Source organism: Callorhinchus milii, unplaced genomic scaffold, assembly GCF_018977255.1.
Source record: "Callorhinchus milii isolate IMCB2004 unplaced genomic scaffold, IMCB_Cmil_1.0 Scaffold2, whole genome shotgun sequence".
In the NCBI taxonomy this organism is placed as follows: Eukaryota; Metazoa; Chordata; class Chondrichthyes; order Chimaeriformes; family Callorhinchidae; genus Callorhinchus; species Callorhinchus milii.
The window spans coordinates 17,207,261-17,234,298 of NW_024704743.1; the positions used below are offsets into that span (position 1 = coordinate 17,207,261).

A 27,038-nucleotide genomic window follows, 5' to 3' on the forward strand; every position below is an offset into this window, starting at 1 on the left:
TTTGGCTGATCTTTGGCGCTGGAGGACTGCAGCTCTGGTGCCGGACGTTGGGACAGAGCGTCACTGACGCACAATCCCCGACGCTCACGTTCACTCTCTCAGTGTCTCAGGGAATCCGCGGCGCCTCCTCCTCACCAGGTGCTGTGGGCCCGGGCCCGGGCCTGGCACAGAGGGCACTGTACACCCACAGGAGCCGCGCCACTGAGCAGACAGTTGGGAGAAGCCTCACATGAGCCCTGAGGTGGGAGTGAGCGCAGGTCACAACATCCCCCCCCACGACAGCCTCAGCCCCCCCCACCCCAGCCCCAGGCCCCGCCCCCCCCCGCCACCAGCCCCACGAGCCCCGCCCCCCTCCACGAGCCCCGGGCCCCCCCCCCCAGCCTCAGCCCCCCCCAGGCCCAGCCCCCCCCATCTTGAGGAGCATCTTGAGATGGGTCTTGAAGGAGGCGGTGCGCCGGAGGGATTGCGGAGTTCCAGAGGGTGGGGGTGGTGTGGCGGGAGAGGCGGGGGACATGAAGCAGGCGGGAGACAATTGAAGGGCAGAGCGGGCCCAGAGCGGGTGTTCGGCGGTGGCAGAGGTAGGGGGGAGCAAGGCCATGGAGGGCTTTGAAGGTGACCAGGATCTTGAACTGTATCTTCTGTGTGATGAATGATCTGCAGCCTATGGAGGGAGGAGTTCGGGGAAGCTGACAAGCATGGAGTTTGCAGAGTACTCACTGAAACCTGGCTCGGCCCTGCTGACACCTCTCTCACTGAGGCCACCCCACCTATACCTTCCATTGTAATGCTAGCCTCTAACTCTCTGGTACCCTATCACTTCGTCAAGCTCCATCTCACTAAATTTTCCACAATCTAAAATTTTATGACAGTGATCTCTTGGTCTCTTTTCCAACTCTCGTATCTAGTGAATGGAGACACCAGGCACAAATGGTTCACAGTAGTTCCTATAAATTACTCAAATGCCTACTGCATTAGAATTATAAATAAATACAATAATAAATAACCCTTGCATTTGATATAGCACTTTTCATGTCTTAGATTAGAGTTCTATACAGGTCAGAGGATGGCCTCCTTTCTTGCTGTTTCCCAATGATTACTGGAGTCCCTGATATACAACTTGCATATCGTTCTTGGGAACTAAAGGAGTGTATCATATCTCAGCCTTGGAAAGGCGGCCCTGTTACATGGGAAGGGATGAGGTGCTAGTCAGAGGTTTTCTCCTTAAACTTCCTTGATTCACTTAATATTTTTTTCCTTTCGGTGCAAGTGCTCTTGTCACCATCACTGACCATCTACGCTTTAAGGTTCTAATATTTGAAACTTTCCTCAAAGGGGAACAAAAATTCTGTTCAACAAAGACTTCCCAAATTCTAACTGAAACATATAGTCACTAATGTATTTTAATCTCATTTTAGGGATGGTATTTAGGGATTGATTTTCCTCCTTACCAAGATGAAGGGTAGAGTAAGACCTACGGAAGTTTCAATCAGAGCACAGCATCGTTCGAGGTGGAACCTGCAAAAGCATGGCATTGGTAGGTAATGTTACATCGCCCGTTTCCTTAGGAACATCAAGCTAGTGTTTGTGTTTGTAGCTGTCCACAGTGGTTGACACTGGAAGGCTGGAATGTAAAAAGGCATTTTTCTCCGTCAAGCCTGTGATGTCCATCCAAGCATATTTTATCATGAGCACTACCTCATCATTCTATCTCATGGAAGAACATTTAAATTGTCACTGGCTAACCTCAAAAATAATGAAATAAACATCTCCCACCCACTGCATATCCACATTTAAAACAACATTTCCTTCTGTTCAGTACCAGAAACTAGTATACTTGTAGAGTACTCACTGAAACCTGGCTCATCCCTGGTGACACCTTTCCTCTCACTGAGGCCACCCTACCTACCCTTCCATTGTAATGCTAGCCTCTACACTCTCTGGTACCCTGTTACCTTGTCAAGGTCCATCTCAAGATGTATCTCTTTGATTGTATTTTCAGTCACCTTTTCGCTCCCCACCCACCCACCACCCTTGCTTCCACTTCCAGATTAGGTATGCAGCCTAGTTCAGTTGCTAGCACTGTCGCTTTTGAGTCAGAAGGTTATGGGTTGTAAGCCACATGGTGGACTTGGAACACATATCGTCTATGCTGACCCTCCAGTGCAGTGCTGGAGGTGTGCTGATGGTGTTGTAGTGCCATCCTTTGGAGATGTTAAACTGAGGTCCTCTCTGTTGGTCCAGTTGGACGTTAAAGATACAATTGACACGATTCAAAAATTGAAGGGAGTTTCTCTCGGTGTCCTGGTCAACTGGCCTCCACAAATAAAATTGGTCATTCACTCCATGGCTAATTGTGGGGCATGCTATCTGCAAATTGGAATCTACGTTCATCCAGAAACAATCACTGCATTTTACATTGTGTCCTGTGAAATGCTTTGGGACATCTCATTGACATGGAAAGTCTATATCAAATGCAAGAATTATTATAATAAAACAATCAGAACAAAATGTGCAGCTATCATAACAACCTGGATGATGATGTATGGAATTTGTTAAATGCTTGGTTTGTATTCTTTGTCTTTTTCACCCAGACAGTGAAGTTGTGAAGAGAATAATAATAGCTGCAGTAATTCTGTTCTTATGTGTGACAAGCATAATAACAATTACAGTTGTCTACATAACCAAATCACAAATTCTGACTGCAGGAATGAAGGTATGTTAGGTGTTATTCAATTCCGTCCTTTTCATTTCTTCGAATGACAGCTAGACAATTATTATACAATATAACATTTTCAAAATAATACCTTCCAATTATCAGTCAATCAGTTTGATTTACACAGAGACACAATCATGTTTAACTTCATAAAATGTCCAAAGTGCCCAGTGGATTTTATAAATAGGGGCAGAGAATATGAAATCAATGGGGGAATGCTGAACTAAAATGCTAATAAATCATTAGTTGGAATATTGTGTCCAGTATTGGTCACTCCACTTTAGGAAAGACGTCAAGGCCATTGAGGGAGTGCAGAGGAGATTTACTAGGATGATACCGAGGATGAGTGGTTTGGCCCTGAGCGGAGACTGGAGGAACAAGGATATTTTCCACTGGAACAAAGAAGTTTGACGGTGACCTGATAGAGGTCTTTAAAATTATGAGGGGTTTTGATAGAAATTATAGAAAGAAGGCAAGATGGAGGTGTGGAGGGAGGAAGTTCCAGAAGTTACGGATGTTATATCTGAAAGCTTGATCACCAATGGTGGCATAGAAAGGATGGGGAACATATTCTAAGTCCAAGTTACAAGTAATTATACAATAGCACTAGAGATTCTAATAAACATTGTGATAAAAGTGCACAGAATAAACAATAGGCAACTAAGGTCTGATACTCCACCTAGTCTAAATCTGGAAGGCCAATTTGTCTTAAAATTAAGGTAATGCAGAATTGTGTATAGAATGAGGAAATAAGCATTTAGCATGATGTTGAGATCTTTTTTCTAGTGTTGAAAATGTTAACATCATTAATAAATGGGAAGTATCTCTCTCCTTTATAGTATGGGATTATTCTTGAGGCTGGAACCGTCAGAACAAAATTAACTGTTTACCAGTGGCCGGCGGAAAAGATACGTAACACAGGTGTTGTTAGTGAAAAATTAATTTGCTATTCTCAAGGTAGGCAGCTCAAATTTTATTCTGAAACATGTTTAGCCTTTAGGCCACCAATATAATAATAATAATCTTTGCATCTGATATTGTGCCTCATCAGTTCTTCGAAATGTCTCAAAGCGCTTTACAGAATATACTGTAAAGTGAATTGACTGTATATTTTGTGGGCAAAACGCGGCAGCCAATTGAGAACAGCAGTGTCCCACAAATAGTCGTGGATTGAGTGACCAATTTATTATTATTATTCTTTTTAAGCAATTGTTGTAAAAGCAATCGCCAATCAACTAATAACCAGGTTTCTAATTACTGCTAGGTAAACAGAGGCGTTTGGAGTAAGGAAACTTGCCCAACATTTCGCCCTGCCGGGAACCGAACTCGGGTTCTCGCGCTCTGTGAGGCATTATGTAATAATAGAGTGGTCCAATAAGTACAATATAATACAACTTACATAGCATTGTTCCCTATCGGAGGATGTCTCAAAGTACTTGACAATGCTGGTTAGTTACCCAAGCTGGGGGTGAGAGCCAAGGGGGACGGGAAAGGTAATAATAATCCTTGCATTCGATATAGCGCCTTATAGTATGGTACTCCGTTGCATCTACACCTCCAATGTTATAAGCCAAGGGTGAAAGACTGAAATAAGTTGCTCTTTAAATGAACCAACTATACTGTAAATTTCTATGTTTCTAGGATCTATTCTCCTCTTGTCAAAGAATTATCTCCTCAGTTCCACCCTGCACAGATCCAGGGCACTGCCATGATGATAGTATTCTTCTCAGCAGTAAATTACCAAGCTTGGTATCGTGTGCTAACAATGCTACTGCATCACCATCATGGTGTTGGGTAGGCTAACACTTTAGTAAAAACAGGAAAGCACATTTGTAATGAGACATCCATCCAATGAGTCATTAAACTGAGGTCTGTTCTACCTCTTCTTCAAGTGGGTGGGTCAAAGATCCCTGACCCTATTCAAGAAGAAAAGGAGTTTGTAGGTGTATATGGATGATATTCTACACTTTTTCACTTCTAGTCTTGATTCCAGGTCCATCGATGTTCTCTGTCTGCTTGCCTGTCAGACATCAAGGCCTAGATGAGCATCAACTTTCTGCAACTTAACATGGACAAGACAGAGGCCACCTTCCTTGGCTCTCACCAATGTCTCCTCCCCTCCATCTTTAACATCCTCAACTTCCCCTAACTTTCAATCTCACCGAACGAGTGCCCAACTACGGTTTCTGGTTCCATTCTCAGCTGTCCTTCCTTCCTCACATTCGGTCCCTGACCAAAACTAATTTTCTTCTCTTACGCTATATTTCTGCCCTGACATCACACGAATACTACTAAAACCCTTAACTACACTTGTCACTTCCCGCCTTGATTCCTCAGTACACTCCTCACTGATTTCCTCAGTTACACCAGGCACAGATCCAGCGAACCAAAATGTCACCACCCATATCCTGACTTGCACCAAACTCCTCATTCCCATCACATCGACCTCAAGTTGCTCTATATCATGTACCAATCCCTTCACGCTTAAGTACCTCCCTATCTCTCTGCTTGCAACTCCCCCCAAGCTAGCTGTGTACCTTCGCCTCCTTCGCATCACCATCAATAGCCAAGTCTTGTCACCACCTCTTAACTTCTGCAACTGCCTGCCTTTCTATTGCTTTGACTTGCCCCTTCTCTGTCTGTCCTCAACAACAACAACTTGGATTTATATAGCGCCCTACACGCCAGACGGCGTCTCAGAGTGCCTTACAGTTTAGGATCCCGGGACCGAGCCAGGGGGAGGCGTGGGAAGGTGACCAAAGGCGCGGTCGAAAAGAAAGGTCTTCAGCAGAGACCTGAAAATGGGAAGGGAGGGAGCGAGACGAAGGGAGTGAGGAAGGCAGTTCCAGAGCCTCGGGGCATAGTGGCTGAAGGCACGGCCGCCGAGGGTAGAGCGGAGGACTCGGGGGACAAGGACTCCGCCAGACCCAGAGGAACGAAGGCAACGGGTACTTTGCTGAGGAGAGAGGAGGTCAGAGAGGTAGGGGGGTGCAGAGGAGTGCAGGGACTTGAATACGAGGGTGAGGATCTTGAAATCGATCCTCTCTGGGATAGGGAGCCAGTGCAGTCTGGCAAGGACTGGGGTGATCGGGGAGCGGAGTTTCATGCGGGTGGGAAGGCGGGCAGCAGAGTTCTGAATGAGTGGATTTTATGGATGGTAGTGGATGGGAAACCGACGAGGAGGGCATTTGAATACTCCAGCCGAGAGGTGACAAAGGCATGAACCAAAGTTTCAGCGGCTTTTGGGGAGAGGTATTGACGGAGACGGGCAATGCGTCGGAGGTGGAAGAAAGCGGTGCTGGTGAGGGACCGGATGTGGGGGAGAAAGGATAATTGGGGGTCGAACCTGATGCCTAGGTTGCGTACGGGTTCGGAGAGTTTTAGGGGGAGGTCGGGTAGGTGGTGGAGGAGAGATTTTAGACATTGACGAGCCGAAGAGTATGGCTTCCGTCTTGTCAACGTTCAGCTGAAGGAAGTTTGTGCTCATCCCGCCCCTGAGATCTGACAGGCAGGCTGATAGAACATCAGGGGACTGGGGGTCGCAAAGAGAGGTGGAAAAGTAGAGTTGGATGTCATCTGCATACATGTGGGAATGTACCCCATGTCTGCGGATGACATCCCCAAGAGGGAGCATGTAGATCAGAAAGAGGAGGGGACCAAGGATGGATCCTTGCGGTACCTCGCAGGTGACCAGGTGAGAGCGGGAGGAGAAGCCATCTATGCAGATGTACTGCTGGCGGTTTGTGAGGTAGGACTCGAACCAGGCGAGTGCGGTCCCACTGAAGTGGATGATGGAGGAAAGGCGGTGGAGGAGGATGGCGTGATCAACTGTCGAACGTGGCGGAGAGGTCCAGGTGGACAAGGAGGCAGAGGGAGCCCTGGTCACAGATAAGAGAGGATGTCGTTTGTGACTTTCACAAGCGCAGTCTCTGTACTGTGGGCGGAAACTGGACTGGAGGGGTTCGAAGAGGGAGTTGGAGGAGAGGTGTGGGCGAAGTTGGGTGGCCACAACCCGTTCTAGAGCTTTTGAGAGTAAGGGCAGGTTAGAAATAGGGCGGTAATGGCTGGGATTTGAGGGATCTGGGGAGGGTTTTTTCAGGAAGGGGGTGAAGACAGCAGTTTTGAGGGGGGGCAGGGACTGATCCGGAGGAGAGGGACTGGTTGATGATGTCAGCCAGTAGTGGGCATAGGAGGGGGAGCTGTGTGACCAGTAAGTTGGTGAGAAGGGATTCAAGGCAGCAGGTGGTGGGTTTCATTCCCCAGTGCCTTCGCCTTGCTTCCTCCCTTTTCTCCTTCAAGGCCGGTCTCAAGACCTTACTCTTTGACCGTGCCTTCAGCTCCCCTATCAACTCTCTACCCCCTCCTCGCTCCCTCCCTTCCCTCACCCTGACCATTTCCCCCCTGCTCGGGTCCTGACCCAATTGTCCAACGCCTTGGGACGTCCTCCCGACGTGAAAGGCGCTCTGCAAATGGAATCTTGTTGTTGTTGTTTCATGGAAGTGATGGTGGGTGAATGGGAGGAGGGAGAGATGGGGAGGAAGGAATGTAGAATGGGGGTGATGGTAGGAGCAGATGATGAGGAGGGTGAGGGGGACAGAGAGGGCGTGGTGGTGGGTGACAAGGGGCAGGTGGATGAGGCTGCCTAGTGGAGATGTTCAGTATTTTAGTTGAAAAGAAGTCCATGACCTCCTCGCACTTGGCATTTGATACGAAGATTGAGGAGGCCTGAGGGGGCGGGCACGGAGGAGGTAGAGGATGGTGGTCCTCACAACACATCTAAAACATATCTCTTTGACCGGGTCTATGGTCATCCCTCGCTTCCTCCCCCCACTCTTTTGCTTAGGTTCGAGCTTGCCGCTGTGACAGAGCCTCGTGGACGCGCTGTTCCGTTTCCCTCACTGCTGCTGTTTTGGGGAAGCGTCCACCACTCTCACTGCCTAAACTCACACCACAGCCCTGTCCTCATTCCTTCGCCCACGCACACTGCCTGGCAGCCAGTCTAGCCCCATGTCTGCTCGCCAGCCCGGCTGATTGCAGGTTCTGGGGCCACTGGGAGCAGCCGGGAGGTATGACAGTCCGGGGAGCAGCATCCCTGTACTTCAAGCTAGAGTGTGCTATACCCCTACCTTCCCAGCACTCCTAGTCTCCGTGCATCTGCCCTTCTGCTGATAAAGATCCCATGCCACTATTCAAAAAGAGAAGAGCATTTCTCTTGGTGTCCTGGCCAACAATACCCCTATATTAAAAAAATGACCATTCACTTCATTGCTGTCTTTGTGCAATTGGCTGAGGGTAATCAACGACTGGAAGAGGTTGCCAGAAAAAGTAAAAAGGTAAAAAGAAAAGATAGTAAAAAAAAGTAGCGAGGACCCAAGACTAATTTGAAAAGCAGCTTGATGCAGTGACAGTAGGATGGGTGTTCTGGAGGAATGAGTTGGATGGGCCGGAGGGCCTTCTTCCAGACAAATCTTGTATCGAGTCAACCTCCGTGGCAGTTATGGTAGTCTGAGACTGAGGCGAGTGCTCTGTCTACTGAACTACAGGACGCCTTGCTCCTTCCTACTTCTGTCTGAGTATTCACAGAGACCCCCCCCCACCCCCATCAATAGGATGTCGGTTTGGATTTATCACATTGTGGATAAAAATGGTTGTGAGACTTTATGACTGAAGACCTCTCTGCAGTCTCTGCAAATGTGATCGCCAACCCCCCCACTCCATTCCCCCCAATACTCAATGAAGGTGCCACAGTGAGTCCAAAGCCAGCTGAGGCAACCGTTGCTGATTTTATCATGTGGAGCCCAGCAACTGGAGGCTTGGTTTGTAGAATGCTGGCTTAACTCTTCAGTTTTTTCTTCTTGCTCATTCCACAAGCAAACAGAAGCAACCCATTTTACCCCATTAATTGCATATCACAAAATGTTATCTTCCAACAGTTAACATTACAACAACATCAACAAATTACATTTGTATTGTGCCTTCATGTTGGGAGAATGTCCCAAGACACTGAACAGTCAGGGATTTGGATCCAATCAGGGCGTTGGGATCAGGAGGGCTTGAAGGCAGGAAGGGTCTTGAAGGAGGCAAGGGAGGGAGCAAGGTGAAGGTACTGCGATGGAGTTCCAAAGGGTGGGGGCAGAGATGCTGAAGGCCTGAAGCCAATGATGGGGATGTGGAGCTAGCTGGAGCCTGCTGAGCAGAGGGAACGAACAGGTTGATATGGCGTTATCAGTTCACAGAGGTAGGAAGGAGCAAGGCGTCCTGAAGAGAAAACAATAATGAATTGATTGCTTCAATCCACAAATATTTGTGGGACACTGTTGTGCACAATTGGCTGCCATGTTTCGCCCACAAATAAACAGTTAATTCACTTTACAGTACATTCTGTGAAGTGCTTTGAGACATCTAGAGGATGTGATAAAGTGTTATATATCAAATGCAAATATTATAATTATTATTATTTATAAGGCCTTGGAGAACTTTGAATAGGAGGAAATATCTGTCAATCTCCAGCTACAACATCATATCGCTGTTTCAGGAGTGGTTATTATATTGTTTTTTGGTCATTTTAGTCATGGAGTAGTTAGAGCACTCACCTCGCAAGCTTGCAGACCTGGGTTTGATTCCCGGCAGGGCGAAACATTAGCCAAGTTTCCTTACTCCACACGCCTCTGTTTACCTAGCAGTAAGTAGGAAACCGGTTAGTCAATTGGCAAGATCGCTTTTCTATGGATAATAATCTCTTAAAATTTTTTTAAAAAGTTTGTCAGTCAATCCACGACTGTTTGTGGGACACTGCTGTGTGCAATTGGCTGCTGCGTTTTGCCCACAAAATATAGTCAATTTCCTTTACAGTATATTCTGTGAAGCGCTTTGAAACATCTCAAAGACTTGACACTATAGCAAATACAAGTTTCATTATCATCATTATTTCAACCATCAATTAACTTACATCATTTACATCATTACATATGCGCTTTCATTACATCGAGGCTTGACAATGCAAACTCATTGCTTGTTGGCCTCCCCAACTCCTCCCTCCACAGGCTGCAGATCATCCAGAACTCTGCAGCCTGTGTCCTCTCCCGCACCACGCTCCGCGGACTCTTATCACCCTCATCCTTGCCCAACTCCACTGGCTTCTCATCACACAGAGGATACAGTTCAAGATCCTGGTCCTCACCTTCAAAGCCCTCCACAGTCTTGCTCCCCCCTACCTCTCCGACCTCCTAAACCCCTACCACCCTGTTCGCTCCCTCCGCTCAGTCGTCTCCGGTCTGCTTCACGTCCCTCGCCTTGCTCACTCCACTATTGGCGGACGGGCCTTCTGCCACTCTGCCCCACCATCTGGAACTCCATCCCGCAGTCCCTCCGTCTCGCCCCCTCCCTCGTCACATTCAAGATCCACCTCAAGACCCTCCTCTTCGACCGTGCTTTCAATCTCCCTACTTCCCCCCCCCTGTCCTCCACCCTCTCCCATCCCAACCTCCAGTTCTGGTCCGTAACTCCGTCCAGCGACACGAAAGGTGCTCTATAAAATAATTCTGTTGTTATTGTTTTCTCTTTTCTACCACAGAAACTGGTTCCCCTCAATACAAACAAAATCCTAAAAAAGCAATTGATTCACTGGCTAACTGCCTGAATGCCTCAATAAAAATAATTCCAAAAGAGGAACAAAGCCAGACGGAAATTTTTTTCCCAGCTACAACTGAAATGCGACTATTGTAGTAAGATGAGACTTTTTGTTCTTGAGAATTACACATTAGAGTAATATATAGCATAGTACGATCACAGAAACATGCATTTATATAGTGCCTTTCATGTAAAATAAAACATTCCAAGGTGCTATACAAATACAATTGAATGGAAAGGAAGTGGATGTCCCGTTAACAATGAATTCAAGAGCAAAGCAATTAAGAAAAGCAATAATGCTAGGTTTGACAAATCATTGGTTAGGCCATAGCTGGAGTATACTATGTCCAGTTTTGGGCCTCACTTCAGGAAAGATGTTAAGGCCTTGGAGGTGGTGCAGAAGAGGTTTACGAGAATGATTCCAGGGATGAAGGGCTACCATTACGAGGAGGGATTGGAGAGGATGGAGAAAAGAAGGTTTAGGGGGGACCTGATACAGGTGTACAACAACAACAAAATTACATTTGTATAGCGCCTTTCACGTCGGGAGGACGTCCCAGTTTTGTAAGGGTAAATAGTGAGAGGACCCAGACCCGATTCCTGGGCGGGGCAAACTCTTAGGCAAGTTTCCTTACTTCGCCCGCCTCTGTTTACCTAGAAGTAAGTAGGAACCTGGTCATTATTGATTGGCATATAGCTTTTCGGGGGTAATAATCCCTCCCCAAAAATTGGTCATGCAATTCACGATTGTTTGTGGGACACTGCTGTGTGCAGTTGGCTGCTATGTTTTGCCCACAGAATACATAGTCACTTCACTTTACAGGATATTCTGTGATTCGCTTTGAGAGGTCTCAACGACAATTACAAAAAAAACTAAAAAAACAAATTGATGCCTTGTTTGATAATCCCAAAAGTGGAACAAAACAAGGTGGAAATTTATTTGCAGCTACAACTGTAAAGCACTATATCAAATGCAAGGATTATTATTATTAAGTTTTTCCATTGATACGGGAGTCAGTAACTAGGGGACATAGTTATAAATTAGCCAGAAGAATAGCAAAAAAAAATTTAGGACGAATGTTTTTCACCTAGATAGTTGTTGAGATGCGCAATGGAACATAGGAACAGGAGTAGGCCATTCAGCCCTTTTGAGCCCTTTCCGCCTTTTAATTAGATTTTGGCTGATTTGTATCTCAACTAACCATTTGAATTCCAATTTCCTGCTTTCTCCCCATGTCCCTTAATATCCTGACCTACCAAAAATCTATCAACCTTACTGTTGAAGGTGTGGATGCATCCAGGATCCATGACCTTTTGGGGGAGAGAATTCCAGATTTCTACCACTCTTTGAGTGAAAAAATGCTTCCTGATTTCACTCTTAAATGGCCTGGTTCTAATTTTAAGACTATGCCTCCTTGTTTTGGATTCCCCACCAGAGGAAATAGGCTCTCTGTATCTACCCTATCGAATCCCTTTGTCATCTTAAATACCTCAATCAAAACACCCCTCAACCTTCTAAACTCATGGGAATACAATCCACATTTATGCAGCCTTTTCTCGTATCTTAACCCTTTTAGGCCTGGAAACACTTTGATGAACCTGCACTGCACCCCCTCCAGGGCCAATACATCTTTTCTGAGGTGTGGTGCCCAAATCTGAATGCAATACTCCAGATGGGGTCTGACTAATGCTCTATCAGTTGAAGTATCATTTCTTCCCCTTTATATTCCAGGCCCCTTGAGATAGAGGCCAACATTCCATTTGCCTTTTTGATTACTTTTTGCACCTGGGAACTAGTTTTTAGTGATTTGTGGATATGGACACCCAAATCCTTTTGCTCCTCCACTGTTCTTAATTTCTCCCCATTAAGAAAATATTCTGCTTTATCTTTTTTCGGGCCATAGTGGATGACCTCACACTTCCCTACATTGAATTACATCTGCTGCAGCTTTGGCCGCTCACTTAATCTGTCTAAGTCCCTGTGTAACTTCCTACTCCTATCTGCACAATTTACTGAGCCTCCGAGCTTCGTGTTGTCTGCAAACTTTGATATAAAACTTTCTGTTCCTTCATCCAAGTCACTTATATAAACGGCGAATAGCTGAAATCCCAGAACAGACCTCTTGGAGACACCACTTGTCACATCCTGCCAAACAGAGAAAGTTCCCTTTATCCCTACTCTCTGTTTTCTGCCTCCCAACCAATTACCAAGCCAAGTTCCAAGGTTAGATCCGACTCCATGCGCTTCCATTTTCGCTGATAATCTTTTGTGTAGAACCTTATCAAATGCCCTAATGCCAAAACCTTAATGTTGCTGGCTTCATTGTTCCTGCAGAGTAGGATGGTAGAGATGGAGACCATTATTAGCTTTCAAGAGGGAAGCAGACAGGCAGACAGAAAGTGAGGGGCTCAAAGAGGTATGGGGATAAGGTGGGATGGTGGGATTGAATTGGTCTCCTTGCTCTATGGGGTGGTGCAGACTCGATGGCTGAAGGACCTCTTTCTGCAATCTAGATTTCTCTGTTTCTATGTTCTATGAGATAAGTAGTCAATTCATTAGAATTTGGGGGGAATTTGAATTTATTAATAATACAGAATAAAACATAAAGAACTCTCATCTAAAATGAATTTTCCACTCCCATGTCAGACAATTTACCCATTTACTTGAACTATTTTCTCCATTAAGAACTGTCATCTTTCTCCAAACAATATTCCAGTGATTCTGTTCATGAGAAGATTCACTTTCTCATGCTCTGTGAAGCTTGCTGGCTTCATTGTTCCTTCCGTCTATAAATGTTAATTTACTTTACCACTGCCACTGCCAGCATCACCCACAAGCTGAAATGAGTAAAAAAAAAGTCAGGTTAATTGAGTGTCCTTAGATAATCTCTGAAACCGAAGATAAAGACGTGATCTCTGATTGTTTTCTCTCATCTCTTCCCGGAATTGTCAGTTTGCAGGACAAGGTCGTGGCAGAGAGAATATTTTCGGCAATTAGAGTTTTATTCCAAAGATTACCATTCGGTTATGGACATATTACATTTGTTTCTCCAAGAGAAGAAGCAATTTACGGCTGGATCGCGGCAAACTATTTAAGAGGCAATTTGGTGGTGGTAAGGATGTGTGGTAAAGTTATATTTCTTGAAGATTTATGGGTGAATTACATGACCACTTTTGCTATATGTGCTACAATATTTACTACAAATTCAAAATATAAACACAAAACAAAGCCCTGTTCTCCAAACACACCCATGCCAAAGACGACAGTATAATTTTTTGATTAGCCAGATGTCTGACACTTGCGGGAACTCATCACCATGCTTAAGAGTATCCAGTCTCTTTGGTTCCTTTTGACCTGTTTTGATTTTGTGGGAATGAATTTTGAATGTAGCCTTGCCAACAAATCCTTAAATAGTGTATATATATTTAATAACTGTAGAGAAAGGAATTGTGCCAGAGGACTTGAGAATGGCCAATGTAATACCTATTTTTACAAAAGGGTGATAGAGCTACTCCAGGAAACTGCAGGCCAATGACCTTAACGTTGGTTTGGGGTAAGGTATTGGAATCTATAACAAAATATGAAATAACTAGTCATCTAGAGAAGGAGAATATATAAGAGCATGGATTTATGAAAGGAAGGTAATGTCTGTTCAACCTTATTTAATCATTTGAAGATGGAACTGGTAAAGTAGACAAGGGAAATGCAGTAGATGTAGTCTAATTGGATTTCCAGAAGCCCTTTGATAAAGTGCCGCATGAGAGGCTCGTACTAAAATAGGGGCATTTGGAATTGTGGGAATGGCAGTAAAATGGATTAAAGAAAAAACATAAAGGATTAAAGATTAAAAGCAAAGGATAGGAGTTCAGGGCATCTTCTCAGGCTAGCGAGAGGTGGTGGTGGAAGCTTAGGGATCCAGAAACATCAGAAATGGGCCAATTAACCTTTTGAAGAATCAAATACCTTTGGAATTAAGATGAAAAATGTTCCATTGAATTGAAAAGAAAACACTTATATTTTCGTATTTATGTGATGAGATGTGATTAAGTTTGTTCTTTTTTGCCAAATCCTTTGCAGTTGGATGGTTTGCAACAATACAAACGCTCTCCATTATCCAGGACCACAGGTGCTCTAGCCTTAGTTGGAGGTGCTGCACACATCACCTTTATTGCCAAGAAGGTTTCAAAATATATTCCTACATACAAAGTTACACTGTTTGGGTATAAATATAAGGTCTTCACTGAAACCTTTGATTGCTTTGGATGGAAGGAAGCTGAGTTGAGACTACTGGTCCATATTTATCAGGTGATTTAGAAATATCAATGTAAATTCTGTAAAAGTCAGTTATTCTGAGCTTGATACATTTTGTACAGGAGTTTTCCGATATATGTGAATTGATGTGCACATTAAGGAGACACGTACTTGTTCCCAATATGTACATTTAACAAGGGATTACCATACACTGGCTGTCAGAATTTTTTGGTGGAGGCAAGGTTTTGAGAAATCCATCACCATGCTTAAGAGTTGCACACGTTTGCCACTTACAGCCAGAAATTCCGATATCTGGAAAGGAATGCACACTCTCCCTAGAGTGATGCACCCTGCTCACATAATTCTGGAGAATAGAAGCGCAGTTTAGCAAGAGCTAAGACTTGGGTATTCCACAGTGTGCTGGAGTTTAACCAGCTAAAACAGCATAGTTTGACATTGAGAACACTGTCTGACAAGCTTCCTGCTGCTTGTCCAGTTAGGACCACCCTACCAGATAGGACTTTGGCTTCCAGGATTAAAAACAACAAACAACAACTTGCATTTACATAACGCCCTTCACAAAGTGTCTCGGAGCACTGTATGGTGGGATTAGATGCTGAACAGGGAAGGGGGAGATAACCACAGGTGCAGATGAAGAGGTAGGTATTCAGGTAGGATTTAAAGATAGATTAAAAAAAGGGGCGAGGTGAAGGGATTGAGGCAGGAAGTTCCAGAAATTAAGGGCTGAGTGAAGGTACAGCTTCCGATGGGGGCAACACACAGTCCATGACAGTCCACAGTCCCTTTGGAATCAGAGGTGATAGAGGGCTTGAGGTGGCAGGGAAATGAAGTAAGTGATTTGTAGAGGAAAAAATGAGCTTGAGATTGGCCTTGGCCTCCAAGATGACTGAACATGAGTATTTGCTGTGTCTAGTTGGGCCGCGGATTTCACCTAAAAACAGTCACTCCATTTTAGAATAAATCCTGTGAAGCGCTTTGAGACATCCTCCCAACATGAAAGCCTATACCAAATGCAAGGAGGTTTTCGCTTTGGAGAGAGAGTGATGGTACAGCTGACCAGTGGGAAGAATCCTTGCACCCAGTGTCTGGTTTGCCCCTCCATATTCTGCCAATGAGCCAGGCAGGCTAGTATGTCATTAGCAGTGCCCTAGAGTACCACAGACCCACCTAGACGAACAGTATACAATTTACATTTATGTAATACCTTTAACATTGGAAGAAAGTACATCTCAAAGAGCTGACTGTTGGCTGGACATCCAAACTATGGATGGGGAGCTAAGGAGGGAAGGGAGGGTAAAAATGACCAAATGTGCAGACAAAAAGGTACGTTTTGAGATGGGGCTAGAACAAAGGAAGGGACGGAAACAATGAGATTTCAGGATGGAGTTCCTGATAGCGGGGGCAGAATGACTGAAAGTCCACCTGCAAATGGTGGGGCGGATATGGTGGGGGACATAAAGCAGGCCAATGCTCACTGAGTAAAGAGAGAGGAAGTGTTGGTATGGTTGAAAGGAATTCACAGAATTAGGGTGAAATAATCGGAATTTGAGAATGAGGATCTTCAATTCAATCCACTGGGGTTAGGGAGTCAGTGGAGCCAAGTGAGGTTGGGGACGGGGGATAGGATATTGATTTTAGAATTCTGTAGTGTGTCAGCTTGGCTCAGGAGTCGCTGTCTGTGCTCTGAATCAGAAGATTGAAAGTTCAAGCCCCACATGGAGACTTGAACTCACTCCAATATAGTGCTGGGTGGAGAGGTTGGGTTTGCATTATCAGAGGTGCCAAATAAAATTGGCCATTTGTTTCATGGCTGTTTGTGGGTCCTTGCTGTGCCAATTGTGCTGTCGCATGTGCCTACAATCATACACTCACTCCATTTCACAGTAAAATCCTATGAAGCGCTTTAAGGCATCCTTCATGACTTGATAATGCACTACATCAAATGCAAGAAGGCTGAAGCCTGTGTAACCAGCTGGGAAGTTTGGTGAGAGGACCATTAATGTAGTCAAGCCTGATGTGATAAAGGTATGGATGCGGATCTCGGTGGCCCAAAAGGAGAGGCTGAACAGGCCAGAATACAGATATGGGATTTCAAAGACTGTTGTGAGTCAAACAAGACACCGAGGGTCCGAGTGGAGGTCAGATCGATTCATGTTGATGCTGTTAGCCTCTGAGGTGAAAAGGTGCTGCCGGGAACCAAGCAGACTCTGTCTTGCCAAATTCAACTGGAGAAAGTTAGCTCTCATTCCAAGACTTTATCTCCCACATGTAATTGGTCAGAGCAGTGGTCCTGGAGTTGAGAGTAGAGACAGAGAGATTGAGTTGGAAGTGAACCTCATGTATTTGGATGATATCACTGAGTGGAAACATATAGATGGTGAAGAGGAGAGCACCGAAGATAGAGCCTGAGAAACTGAAGGTAGAACAGAGTAATGAGGCAGTGGAAAAGGTTCAAGTGGTTGACAATGTCAAAAGCATCAGAGAGATCAAGGAGAATAATGAGACAGAGAAAGCCTTTGTCACAAATGGAGAGAATATTGTTTGTAAGTTGCACTAGGGCAGTCTCTGTGCTGTGGATTGAGCAGAAGCTGATTGGAGAGGCTGCTGTGGGGAGTGCCAGGAAATGACTCATCCAGCACCTTGGAGAGAAAAGGCAGTTTAAATATTTGTCATTAACCGTGGAAGGGTTTCTTCAAGGGAGGGTTTCTTAAGAAGGGGATGGCAATGCCTGTAATTTTGAAAGAGGTGTGACTGTACTAGTGGAGAGAGCTTCACGATGCACATGGGGGAGGGTGGGGAGAGCAAGAAGAAGTTGGATGATCAGGATAGGGTTGGGGTCAAGAGTGTAGGTAGTAGGTTTTATGCAGGAGATGACGGAAGAGCGAGATGCTAGAGACAGGATCAAGAACTGGAATAGTGGACACCACGGGGTTGTCTCATTTCCAGAATTCCATTGTAAGAAAATAAAATCAGCCAAATCTGTAAGGAAATAACGCTAATTCCTTTAACCAGATATCAGACTGTTTTATTATTATTCGTTCGTTATTCCCCAATATCCCGATGGGTCAAACCAAAGGCCGGTACAATCAACAGATCTTATAACAGAATAACACTACTATAGATATATCGAGTTCAAGAGTTCAAAACTGTCTTTTCAGCACACAAGCTTGATTCTTCATGCTTTCAGTCTTCTTGCTTACAGCTTTCAATCTTCCATCTGATATCCTGTCTTAGTGTTTCTAGCTCTCAGTTTTCCATCTCTGTACCCTTGTCTCTGCAGCCCGGGATGGCCCCATCTCCCGTATCCTTGTCTCCGCGACCCGGGATGGCCCCATCTCCCGTATCCTTGTCTCCGCGACCCGGGATGGCCCCGTCTCCCGTATCCTTGTCTCCGCGACCTGGGACGGCCCCATCTCCCGTATCCTTGTCTCCACGACCCGGGACGGCCCCGTACACAAAGTTATCGGAACTCTTATACCAATGTTCATCCAATCGTGGTGCGGACATTAGATCACCTGTCGAAATCATGCTGGGTTCACGTGAGCACCTCATGGGGTGTACGTGCCTCAGCACACGACACATTGTCCTTAAGACCCCTGTTATCTGATCTAATTGTCGAAGATAGAGGATTGATCAGTTTAGGACTGTATCTGGTGCTCATTATTTTGTGGTGTGGGATCATTAGTACATTCCTTTTAAGTGACTGGTTATTCCTTATCAGTATCCCGGGATGGTACTAAGGTCCTCTAGTTTAAGCAACTTGCTCATTAATTGCTATTCTTGAGGGTTGCCTTCTGTTGCTTGGCCCTGTCAGAATCTAGTGACTTATTGCTCAGTCGAGATCCTGGGTCGACTGGTACCTCTGTGGCTTGTTGTCATTTACTGATAAGAGGTGACCCCCTGCCCCTGTCCGTCCATTATTCTTTCAAAAACAGAGAAAACCAGATGTGTCCTATCCCATGACTGTCAGTCCAGTTGTCCCCCACATTTAACTTAAAAGTTAACCCATTCACAACATCTATTATGATTCTAGCAGTATACAAAAAGTGTGTATTCTAACAGTATGTCACCTTGAACTCACTTGAATTCCGTGGGGACTTTGCTTACCTCCCCTCCAAGGAATCTAGTCATTGGATGGTAATTTGACATTTCAACAAGCATAAGTTTGAGCCCTCATGAGGTAGATAGCAGCCTGGATTACTGGAGGCTTATATTTGGAACTATTCATAATAAGTAGCAAACAATCCATGAGAATTCTAAATATTAATGTCTAAAGACCATTTTCGAATTGTAGCACATTTGAATTATTTTCAAATATATATACTACAGTATACGAATAATATACGGTTCACATATGATTCATATGCTCTACTTGTATTCAGATGCTAATTCTGTATTAATGTCGAAACTTTTATTGCTTATACACTCCAGCTAATCTTTTTTTTAAATTTAGGCTTCAGAAGGCAAAACAATTCTTGAATGTCCTTGTTGGCCCTCGGGTTACAATCACACAATTTCTGTGAATAATTTATTTGGAAGTTTATGCACTGTATCGAAAAAGACAGCAGATTACAAGCCTGATGTTATGGTAACTTTCATTGGAAAAGGAAATCCTGCGAAGTGCCAACAATTAGCGTACTTATTGTTTGATTTTGAAGCTTGCTCTGGTAAACGTTATTGCACATTCAATGGATACTATGTTCCAGAAATCTATGGAAAATTTACGGTAAATTGCAATTGCAAATATTTGAAAATCTGAATTTATCTGCATGTTAGGTTATGAAATTTACAGTAGAATTATATATATTTCCATCCAAATAATCTAGGCATTTGGCGGATTCCATTACATGAGAAAAGCCTTGCAGTTGCCGCTTTCATTTCCAGTGACTAAATACAATCAGGCAGTTTGGTCTTTTTGTACAAAAAAGTGGGCTGAGGTAAGTAACAAATTGCTCTTTTTATCCTAAAATGTTGTTAAGATGTGGAAAGTATTCCAAGATTGAATCTTATGGATTTGGTCAGTGACATAAAGAATGTGTTTGTGTTCCTATTGTAAAGCAATGCAACTGTAACTAAGATTTTTTTTAAAAGCAAAAGTTTCCATCAAACACCCAGATGAAATATTATACATCTCTGAATATTTTTGCTAAAACTGTGGGGTCAAAATTCAGTTGCACCGCATAACAAACATGATATAAGATTAATAACATAATTGGGGAATAGAAAAAAACAATGTACATAATTGTACATATGAATTATCTGTGAGTTATTTGGATGATTTATTTGGGAATACAGCTCTGTAGTTAGGCAGGAAATAGGCTTGTGTTGGGCCATTACTTTAAAAATAGGAAATTGGGTCATTTTGACAGATAACTTTGACGCAATATCGATACAACTCATTGGAACAGCATAGAATGTTTTAAGAAAAAGTTATTAATATGACTCATTGGAACAATGTCGACTGCAGCTTATGTTGGTGGTGGTGACCACAGAATGTAGTTAAAATATATTTGTAGAATACATAATAACAGGAAAAACCCAAGATAAGAGTGTAATCCTCACGTAAACATAATTCAAAACCTAATTGTGTGCCTGTCATCGGTGCGCTATGGTATAGCTTTCCTTTTACTAACTTCTCGGGTGCTCACAAGCTGAATCCTTTACTACAGCAACAACAAAAACAACAAATTGCATTTGTATAGCGCCTTTCATTTTGGCAGGACGTCCCAATGTGCTGTACCATCAGGGATTTGGACCCAAGCTGGGGTTTGGGATCAGGAGGGGTGGAGGGCAGGGAGGGTAGGGGAGGAAGATTAAGTGTAGACGCGGTCGAAGAGCAGTGTCTTGTGATTGAAGGAGGCAATACAGAGAGCAAGGCGAAGTGACTCTGGGATGTAGTATCAAAGAGTGGGGGCAGAAAGAATGAAGACCCGACCGTTGATGGTGAAGAGGGCCGGGCGGGGAACTGAGCAGAGAGAATGGGAAGGTCTGTATGGAGCTAGCAGGTCACAGAGTTAGGGAGGAGCGTCTTTTGAGGTCAGTGTGTCCTCATTCTGTCTAGGACTACAGAGCCACTGGATCTTGAGAAACAATGTCTTTGAGGTGCCTTGCTCTGCAGTAACACTTTCTGCCTTCTTTCTTTCTCATCTCTGCTGTGTTTTGCACTCCACCATGTGCTGTCCCATTATTTACCTTGTTCTCTGAGGTGTCTTTATCTGAGTTGTACTGCTTTCTAAAGAGTTGAACAGTTTTATAGCTTTTGGGAGAATTGTGCCAGCCTTCCTTCTTTAAACTTGAAACTATTTACGAGCAGTGTATAAATGTAGTTTCCACCAAAACAGTATCCTTTGATGTAAGGAAGGAAGGAAGGCTGACACCATTCTCCCAAAAGTCCATGATATAAGGTGCTAAATCAAATACAAAGATTATTAAAATCAACTGGTTTCAGAACCCCAGAAGTCATACTCAAACTCTATAATGTTCTGGTAAGACCGCACTTAAGAGTGCTGCGAACAGTTCTGATTGCTGCAACTTAAGGGCCCAGGCCCCAAAGGAAGTGCAGAGAGCAACAAGGATGAACCCCAGAGTTAGACAAATAAGCCTTGAATGACGATCAGACAAGCCAGGAATCGTGAAAGGAGGCAGCTCAGAGAGGGCCCTGGGTATATACTATTTTAAATGGGATTGTGAAAGTCATCACAGAACAATACTTTTGGATGCACCACGACAGAACAACAGTAACAAAAACAAAATTATTTTTGTATAGCGCCTTTCACGTCGGGACGATGTCACAAGGCCTGGACAGTCAATGCTTCGGACTTGAGCTGGGGTCGGGATCAGGGAGGGTGGAGGGCAGGGCGGGAAGCAGGGTGATTGCAGACATGGTCGAAGAGGAGGGTCTTGAGATGGGTCTTGAAGGAGGCAAGAGAGGAAGCGAGGCGGAGGGACTGCGGGATGGAGTTCCAGAGGGTGGGGGCAGCGGTGGCTCAAGGCTTGCCCGCCAATGGTGGGGTGGGCGAGGTGGGGGATGTGAAGCAGGCAGAGAAGAACCAGAGGTCAGAGGTTTTGAGTTTCAAAGAGAAATTATAGGACAGATATCAGAAGTACCCTGATGATTAACAACTGGAACAATTTACCAGGAAGAGTGATTGAGGCCAGGAACATGATGCTGTGGTGAGAAGGTGGTAAAGTGGGTATTCTGGAAGGATAAAATCAAATGGACTCAATAGACTTCTTCATCTAAATCTCTTGTGTTCTTGTGATGAAAACACTTACAAACTGTCCACAAACAGTCGTGAATCCATCTCAAGCCATGAATGTTTGAGGGACACTGCTGTGTGCAATTGGCTGCCGCGTTTCGCCCACAAAATATACAGTCAATTCACTTTACAGTATATTCTGTGAAGCGCTTTGAGATGTCTTGAAGACATGATAAAGCACTTTATCAAATGCAAGGATTCTTATTGTTATTTTATCTACAACTAGTAATTATAAAGCACATTTCATGATTTTTTTGGTGTCAAAATATTTTACAAATTGAGATTAATTAGAAATTAACTAATCTTGTTATGGAGGCAAACATGGCAGCTAATTTGTACTGAAAATGGCACAAAAATCAATGCTATACAGTGATATAAGAATAACATGACTAAATAAGATAAACTAAACAAATATTACCTGTCTTACAGCTAAAAATTATGTTTCCAAATATCTCAAATACCTTCATCAGATATTACTGTTTTGGTGGACACTACATATACACACTGCTAGTACATGGGTACAAGTTTAACCCAATGAACTGGAAACAGATAACTTTTACAAATAAAGTAAGTTTAATGATTTTTTTTAAAATAGCAAATTCAACTGTTTCTGATTTATGCAAACGCAATGCTGCAGTGTTCTCCTTGTTTCAGATAAAAGGACACAAAATAAACTGGTCACTTGGTTTCATGTTAAACGTCACCAATAAGATTCCACGAACCATTCGAGGGATCAAAACTACAATGTCTTCAACTACTTTTAAAACACTTTTCTTTGTGTTTTTAATCATAGGGATGGTATGTGTAACAATTATTTTCAAGGCAATTTTCAGTGAATAAATTGTAATAATGCAAGTTCTCAGGACGATTTTCTTACAACCAAGACTGATGTTTGTTTAACCAAGATCTAACTGACATTTGTTTTAACCATCTCTTTGGCTTGTCATTTGATCTAAAGCATGTTATGGTCATTTGAAGAACACTTTGAGAAGCCACCAGAGTTTTATCCTTCAATCAAGTGCTAGGTTTCCAATGTAGATTAGTACATGAGCAGTCAATGTCTCATGTTCTCATTAGGAAGTTTCTCTTTCACTAGCATCCAAACAACTTAAAATAAACAATGGTACTCAGAATTATTCCTTACGACGGAACAGGTGGTTTTAAGAATGGGAGGGTGGGGAAGAGTGGACATGAGCTTTTGCAGAGACCGAGATTGTTATAGCCACCATGTGCTCTGCTATACATGAGCCTTTGGGAATTAAATCAGTCAGTGGTGCTGTAGCACAGAGAGGTAAATTGTTAGCCACTTATGGTTCACTAAATTGTAAAATTGTTGATTTCATGTATGCCTTTGCCTGAAGCACTGAGTGACGGGACATTAGAAGGAAGCTTTCTTCTAGCCACTCGCATATACTTCTCGGTCACTGGACAGAGTAGAGCTGAGAGTGAATCATCTAACTATCATTGGCCCTGTAATAGGTGCAAAGAGAAAATGGGAAGAACTTGAATAACTCAGAACCAAACATTAAATAGAAATAAAAATGCAATCAATTTGTCTCACAATATATACCATATAGCAACTATGTTAACTGTGACTCATTTTGTAAAGGCAGTCCAGAATTAATGTCCCATATTTTCAATGTGATTGATGGCCTCTTTGCTTTTCTATAATAGACATTTTACCATATAGACAGAGTCTACGTATCTGGAATCCTTGCTTTAAGTAGTAAACTACAGTAAATTCCTGATAACTTGACCGTGGCTTGACTTGTCAGTACCACTTAAGTCATCATACTGTCAATATCCCAGACACATTTATTTACATATTTATTATACATGTGCCTAACTCACCAGTCCAGATACCTCTTCAGCTTTGCATTTGCCACTACAATAGTTTTGCTAACATTGCGGTTGAAGTCTGTTACAAACTTCCTCCTGGGCACGATCTGAATTGCTGTTTAGAATTGATTTGACCATTTTTGAAAGTTTCCCTTGAAATGATGAGTTATCAGGAGTTTACTGCTTCTTATTCATGATATTTAAATAATTCCATTAACCACAATAGTGGAGCTTACGTGATTTATAATTACCATCTGAACTCTCCTCCCAAACAGCTCAGAAATCACTTCATGGGACACCTTCGTTTTTATATATTTTAGCTGTTATGTTTTGGTTCTATTCAATATTTTTCATTACCAAAATTGCTTGTTTCATGTTATATAACATTATGTTGTATGATTAAAACCATCTTTAGAAATTATGCAGTTATTACCAGGAATTGCTATATTCACTACGTGTGTGGAAAATTCCACGAGTCTAGATTTACTCTATTTATGTAGCGCTTGAAAATATCCAGTGTTAGGAAATTCTGAAATACAGCCTGTACTTTGAAGCTGGTTTTCTATATACTTCCCTTAAAAACTACAGCAAACCCACTTCAAAGTTGAGACCTAGAATTAAATTAATAATAGAAAAATCCCCCAAACACGGAAAAGTATTCCACAGTAAAACTCTGGTATGAAGCAGGGAGGTTTGCATTTGCCACTACAGTATAAAAATAGTTTTCTAACGCTGCAGTTGAAGTCTGTTACAAACTTCCTCCTGGGCATGATCTGAATTACAGATTAGAATTGATTTGACCATTTTTGAAAGTTCTGAATTATTATAGATGAATGGCAACAACAACTACAATACATTGCATTTATATAGCACCTAAATGCAATTTGGGAGCGCTGGACAATGAGGGATTTGCATCCGAGCTGCAGGTTGACTGAAGCCACGATGGGAAAGAAAGGTCTTGAGATGGGACTTGAAGGAGGCGAGGGAGGGAGTGAAGCAGAGTGATGGAGTTCCAGAGAGTGGGGGCAGAAAGACTGAAAGTCCGATTGCTGATAGTGGAGGAAGCAATGCGGGGGATATGGAGCAATTCAGTGCCTGCAGAGCAGAGGGAGCAGACAGCTTGGTGAAGCTTTAATAGGTCGCAGAGACAGGGAGAAGCAAGACTGTGGAGGGTTTTAAAGATGGAGACAAGGATCTTGAACTCGATCGTCTGGGGATGGGGAGCCAGTGAGGCTGAGCAAGGACAGCTCACGAAGCTTAGTGCAGGAGAGGACAAGAGCTGCAAGAGTTCTAAATAATTTACAGCTTGTGATGGAAAGAGTGGGAAGTCCAGTGAGCATGAAGTTACCATAATCAAGCCTGGTCTTGAAAGCATGGATGAGGGTTTCAGCAGCCTTAAGGGTGAGAGAGCGGCAGAGTTGGACAATGTTGCGGAGGTGGAGAAAGGCAGAACGAGTAATGGCACTGTGTAGGATGTGGAGCAGACCAGTGGGGTTTAAGGGACAGTTGAAGGTTGAACAAGACACTAAGGTTCTGGAATGGCTTGACGAGGTGGAGAGTGCATCCAAGTATCGTGACAGTGCCTGTGGTGAGGAAGTGCTGACGGGAGCCAAACAGGTGACTTTGATTTTGTCGACATTTAAATTGGCTCTCAACCAGGATTTGATGTGTGACAGACAATCCATCAAGACAGTAGTGGTCCTGGAGTCGAGGGTGGGGTCTGAGATAGAGTTGGGTATCATCCAAAAAATGTGGTCACACAATCCATGACTGTTTGTGTGACAGAGCTGTGCGCAATTGACTGCTGCGTTTCGCCCACAAAATACACAGTGAATTCACTGTACAGTATATTCCATGATGCGCTTTGAGATGTCTCAATGACATGATAGGGTGCCATATCAAAGGCAACGATTACTATTATTTATTATATGCATACATGTGGAAGTTAACAGGTGGATGGGATGGTTCAATCATTTACCATTTAGGTTTCAAATCAGCAACAAATGTCCTATTGGACTATCCTATTGGACTATTGGTTGCCGCGTCACTTTACAGTATATTGTGAAGCACTTTGAGATGTCCCAAAGACAATGTTACGGCACTTTATCAAATGCAAGGATTATTATTATCCTCCCGACACGAATGGCGTCCTCAACGTTTCTGCACACTGTTGGGCCATCCGCTTCCTATCAACCCACCCATTGGGTCATCCGTGTATCCTACAACCAGTCCCGCTCTCCCAATGAACCATCAACTCTCCATGCACTCTCAATGGACTGTCCGCCTGTCTCTTTGTTTCTCTTCAGCAGCACACAGCTCCTCCCTTCTGCATTTCAGATGCCACCCGGCAACACCATAGGCCTGATTTTTTTCAGGTTAGCCGGGTATCCGACATGCGGAAACACATCACTATGCTTAAAGAGTATCCAAACCAAACTGAGATTTCCATGCATCCCACTTCCACATGGAAATCCCAGATATTTTGTTGGACTGGAATGCGTGCTCTCCCTGGAGGGACAAATCCTGCTTACCTAATTCCAGAAACTATTGGCACAGGTTGGCAAGAGCCAAGATTTAGGGACCCCAGAGTTTGTGTTGCGGTACTGCTGAACTCTAACCAGCTAAAACCGCACAGCTTGCTGTCTGGCAAGCTTTCCTGCTGCTTGTCCAGCTAGGACCACCCTACCCATTAGGGCTTTGGCTTGCAGGGTTAACAAGAGCTGCGTGGGATGACTCCACCTCCAGGACCTGGTCTGTTCTTCCAGGTCCTGACGATGAGTCAGGCTGGCTGTGCTGCCATCAGAAGTGCCCTGGAATACTGTGGACCCGCCTGGCTCAGGAACTTGACTACTGAGACCTCCACAGAGGGCTGGCCCGATTCTGACATTCCGTTGCCAGATATGACACCTTGGTGTCAGCTCAGCTCCAAGGAAATCCTGCTGACCTCCCCCACCCAACCTCAGAAGAACAGTCACACCTAAATGTCATGATCCCTCCCTCCACACCTTCGACCCTGTCTCCCACTCCTCTCTCATCACCACTATAATTTGCATGAAACCGAACACCTGCTCACTCGACCCCATCCCTACACCTCTCCTTACCCCCCAGCTCCACCTTCTTGCACCTCTACTTACAGACATCATAAACCTCTCCCTATCCACTGGTACCGTTCCCAAAGTTTCTCCTCTAGCCCCCACAACGTCTTGTGCGACATTTCTCAGAGCTCTGTCCTTGGTCCCCTCCTCTTCAACATCTATATGCTCCTCTTGGTGACATCATCCGCAAACATGGGGTCAACTTCCACATGTATGCGGGTGACACTCAA

General features: G+C 44.0%; 1 protein-coding gene across 3 annotated transcripts; it reads left to right on the forward strand.

The window, feature by feature from the left end:
* On the forward strand, positions 1-23,656 carry LOC103181556 (ectonucleoside triphosphate diphosphohydrolase 3). 3 transcript variants are annotated; one of them, XM_007898134.2, is made up of 10 exons: positions 1-241; positions 1,416-1,534; positions 2,592-2,713; positions 3,553-3,670; positions 10,287-10,437; positions 13,296-13,455; positions 14,421-14,648; positions 19,442-19,552; positions 22,304-22,441; positions 22,512-23,656. In XM_007898134.2, the coding sequence occupies exons 2-10, from the start codon at positions 1,453-1,455 to the stop codon at positions 22,530-22,532; spliced, it is 1,131 nt and encodes a 376-aa protein (XP_007896325.1). In that variant the 5' UTR covers positions 1-241; positions 1,416-1,452; the 3' UTR covers positions 22,533-23,656. The 3 variants fall into 3 exon arrangements, with proteins under 3 accessions (XP_007896325.1, XP_007896322.1, XP_007896324.1); XM_007898131.2 differs by having other exon boundaries at positions 22,529-23,656; XM_007898133.2 differs by lacking the exon at positions 1-241 and adding an exon at positions 509-578 and having other exon boundaries at positions 22,529-23,656.
* The last annotated feature ends 3,382 nt before the right edge of the window (positions 23,657-27,038 follow it).

Coding starts and splice junctions, on each gene's coding strand:
- LOC103181556 (XM_007898131.2), top strand. CDS start 1,453: ATGAAGGGTAGAGTAAGACCTACGGAAGTTTCAATCAGAGCACAGCAT. Junction 1,535..2,591: donor CCTGCAAAAGCATGGCATTG/GTAGGTAATGTT, acceptor TTTTTCACCCAG/ACAGTGAAGTTGTGAAGAGA. Junction 13,456..14,420: donor TAAGAGGCAATTTGGTGGTG/GTAAGGATGTGT, acceptor AATCCTTTGCAG/TTGGATGGTTTGCAACAATA.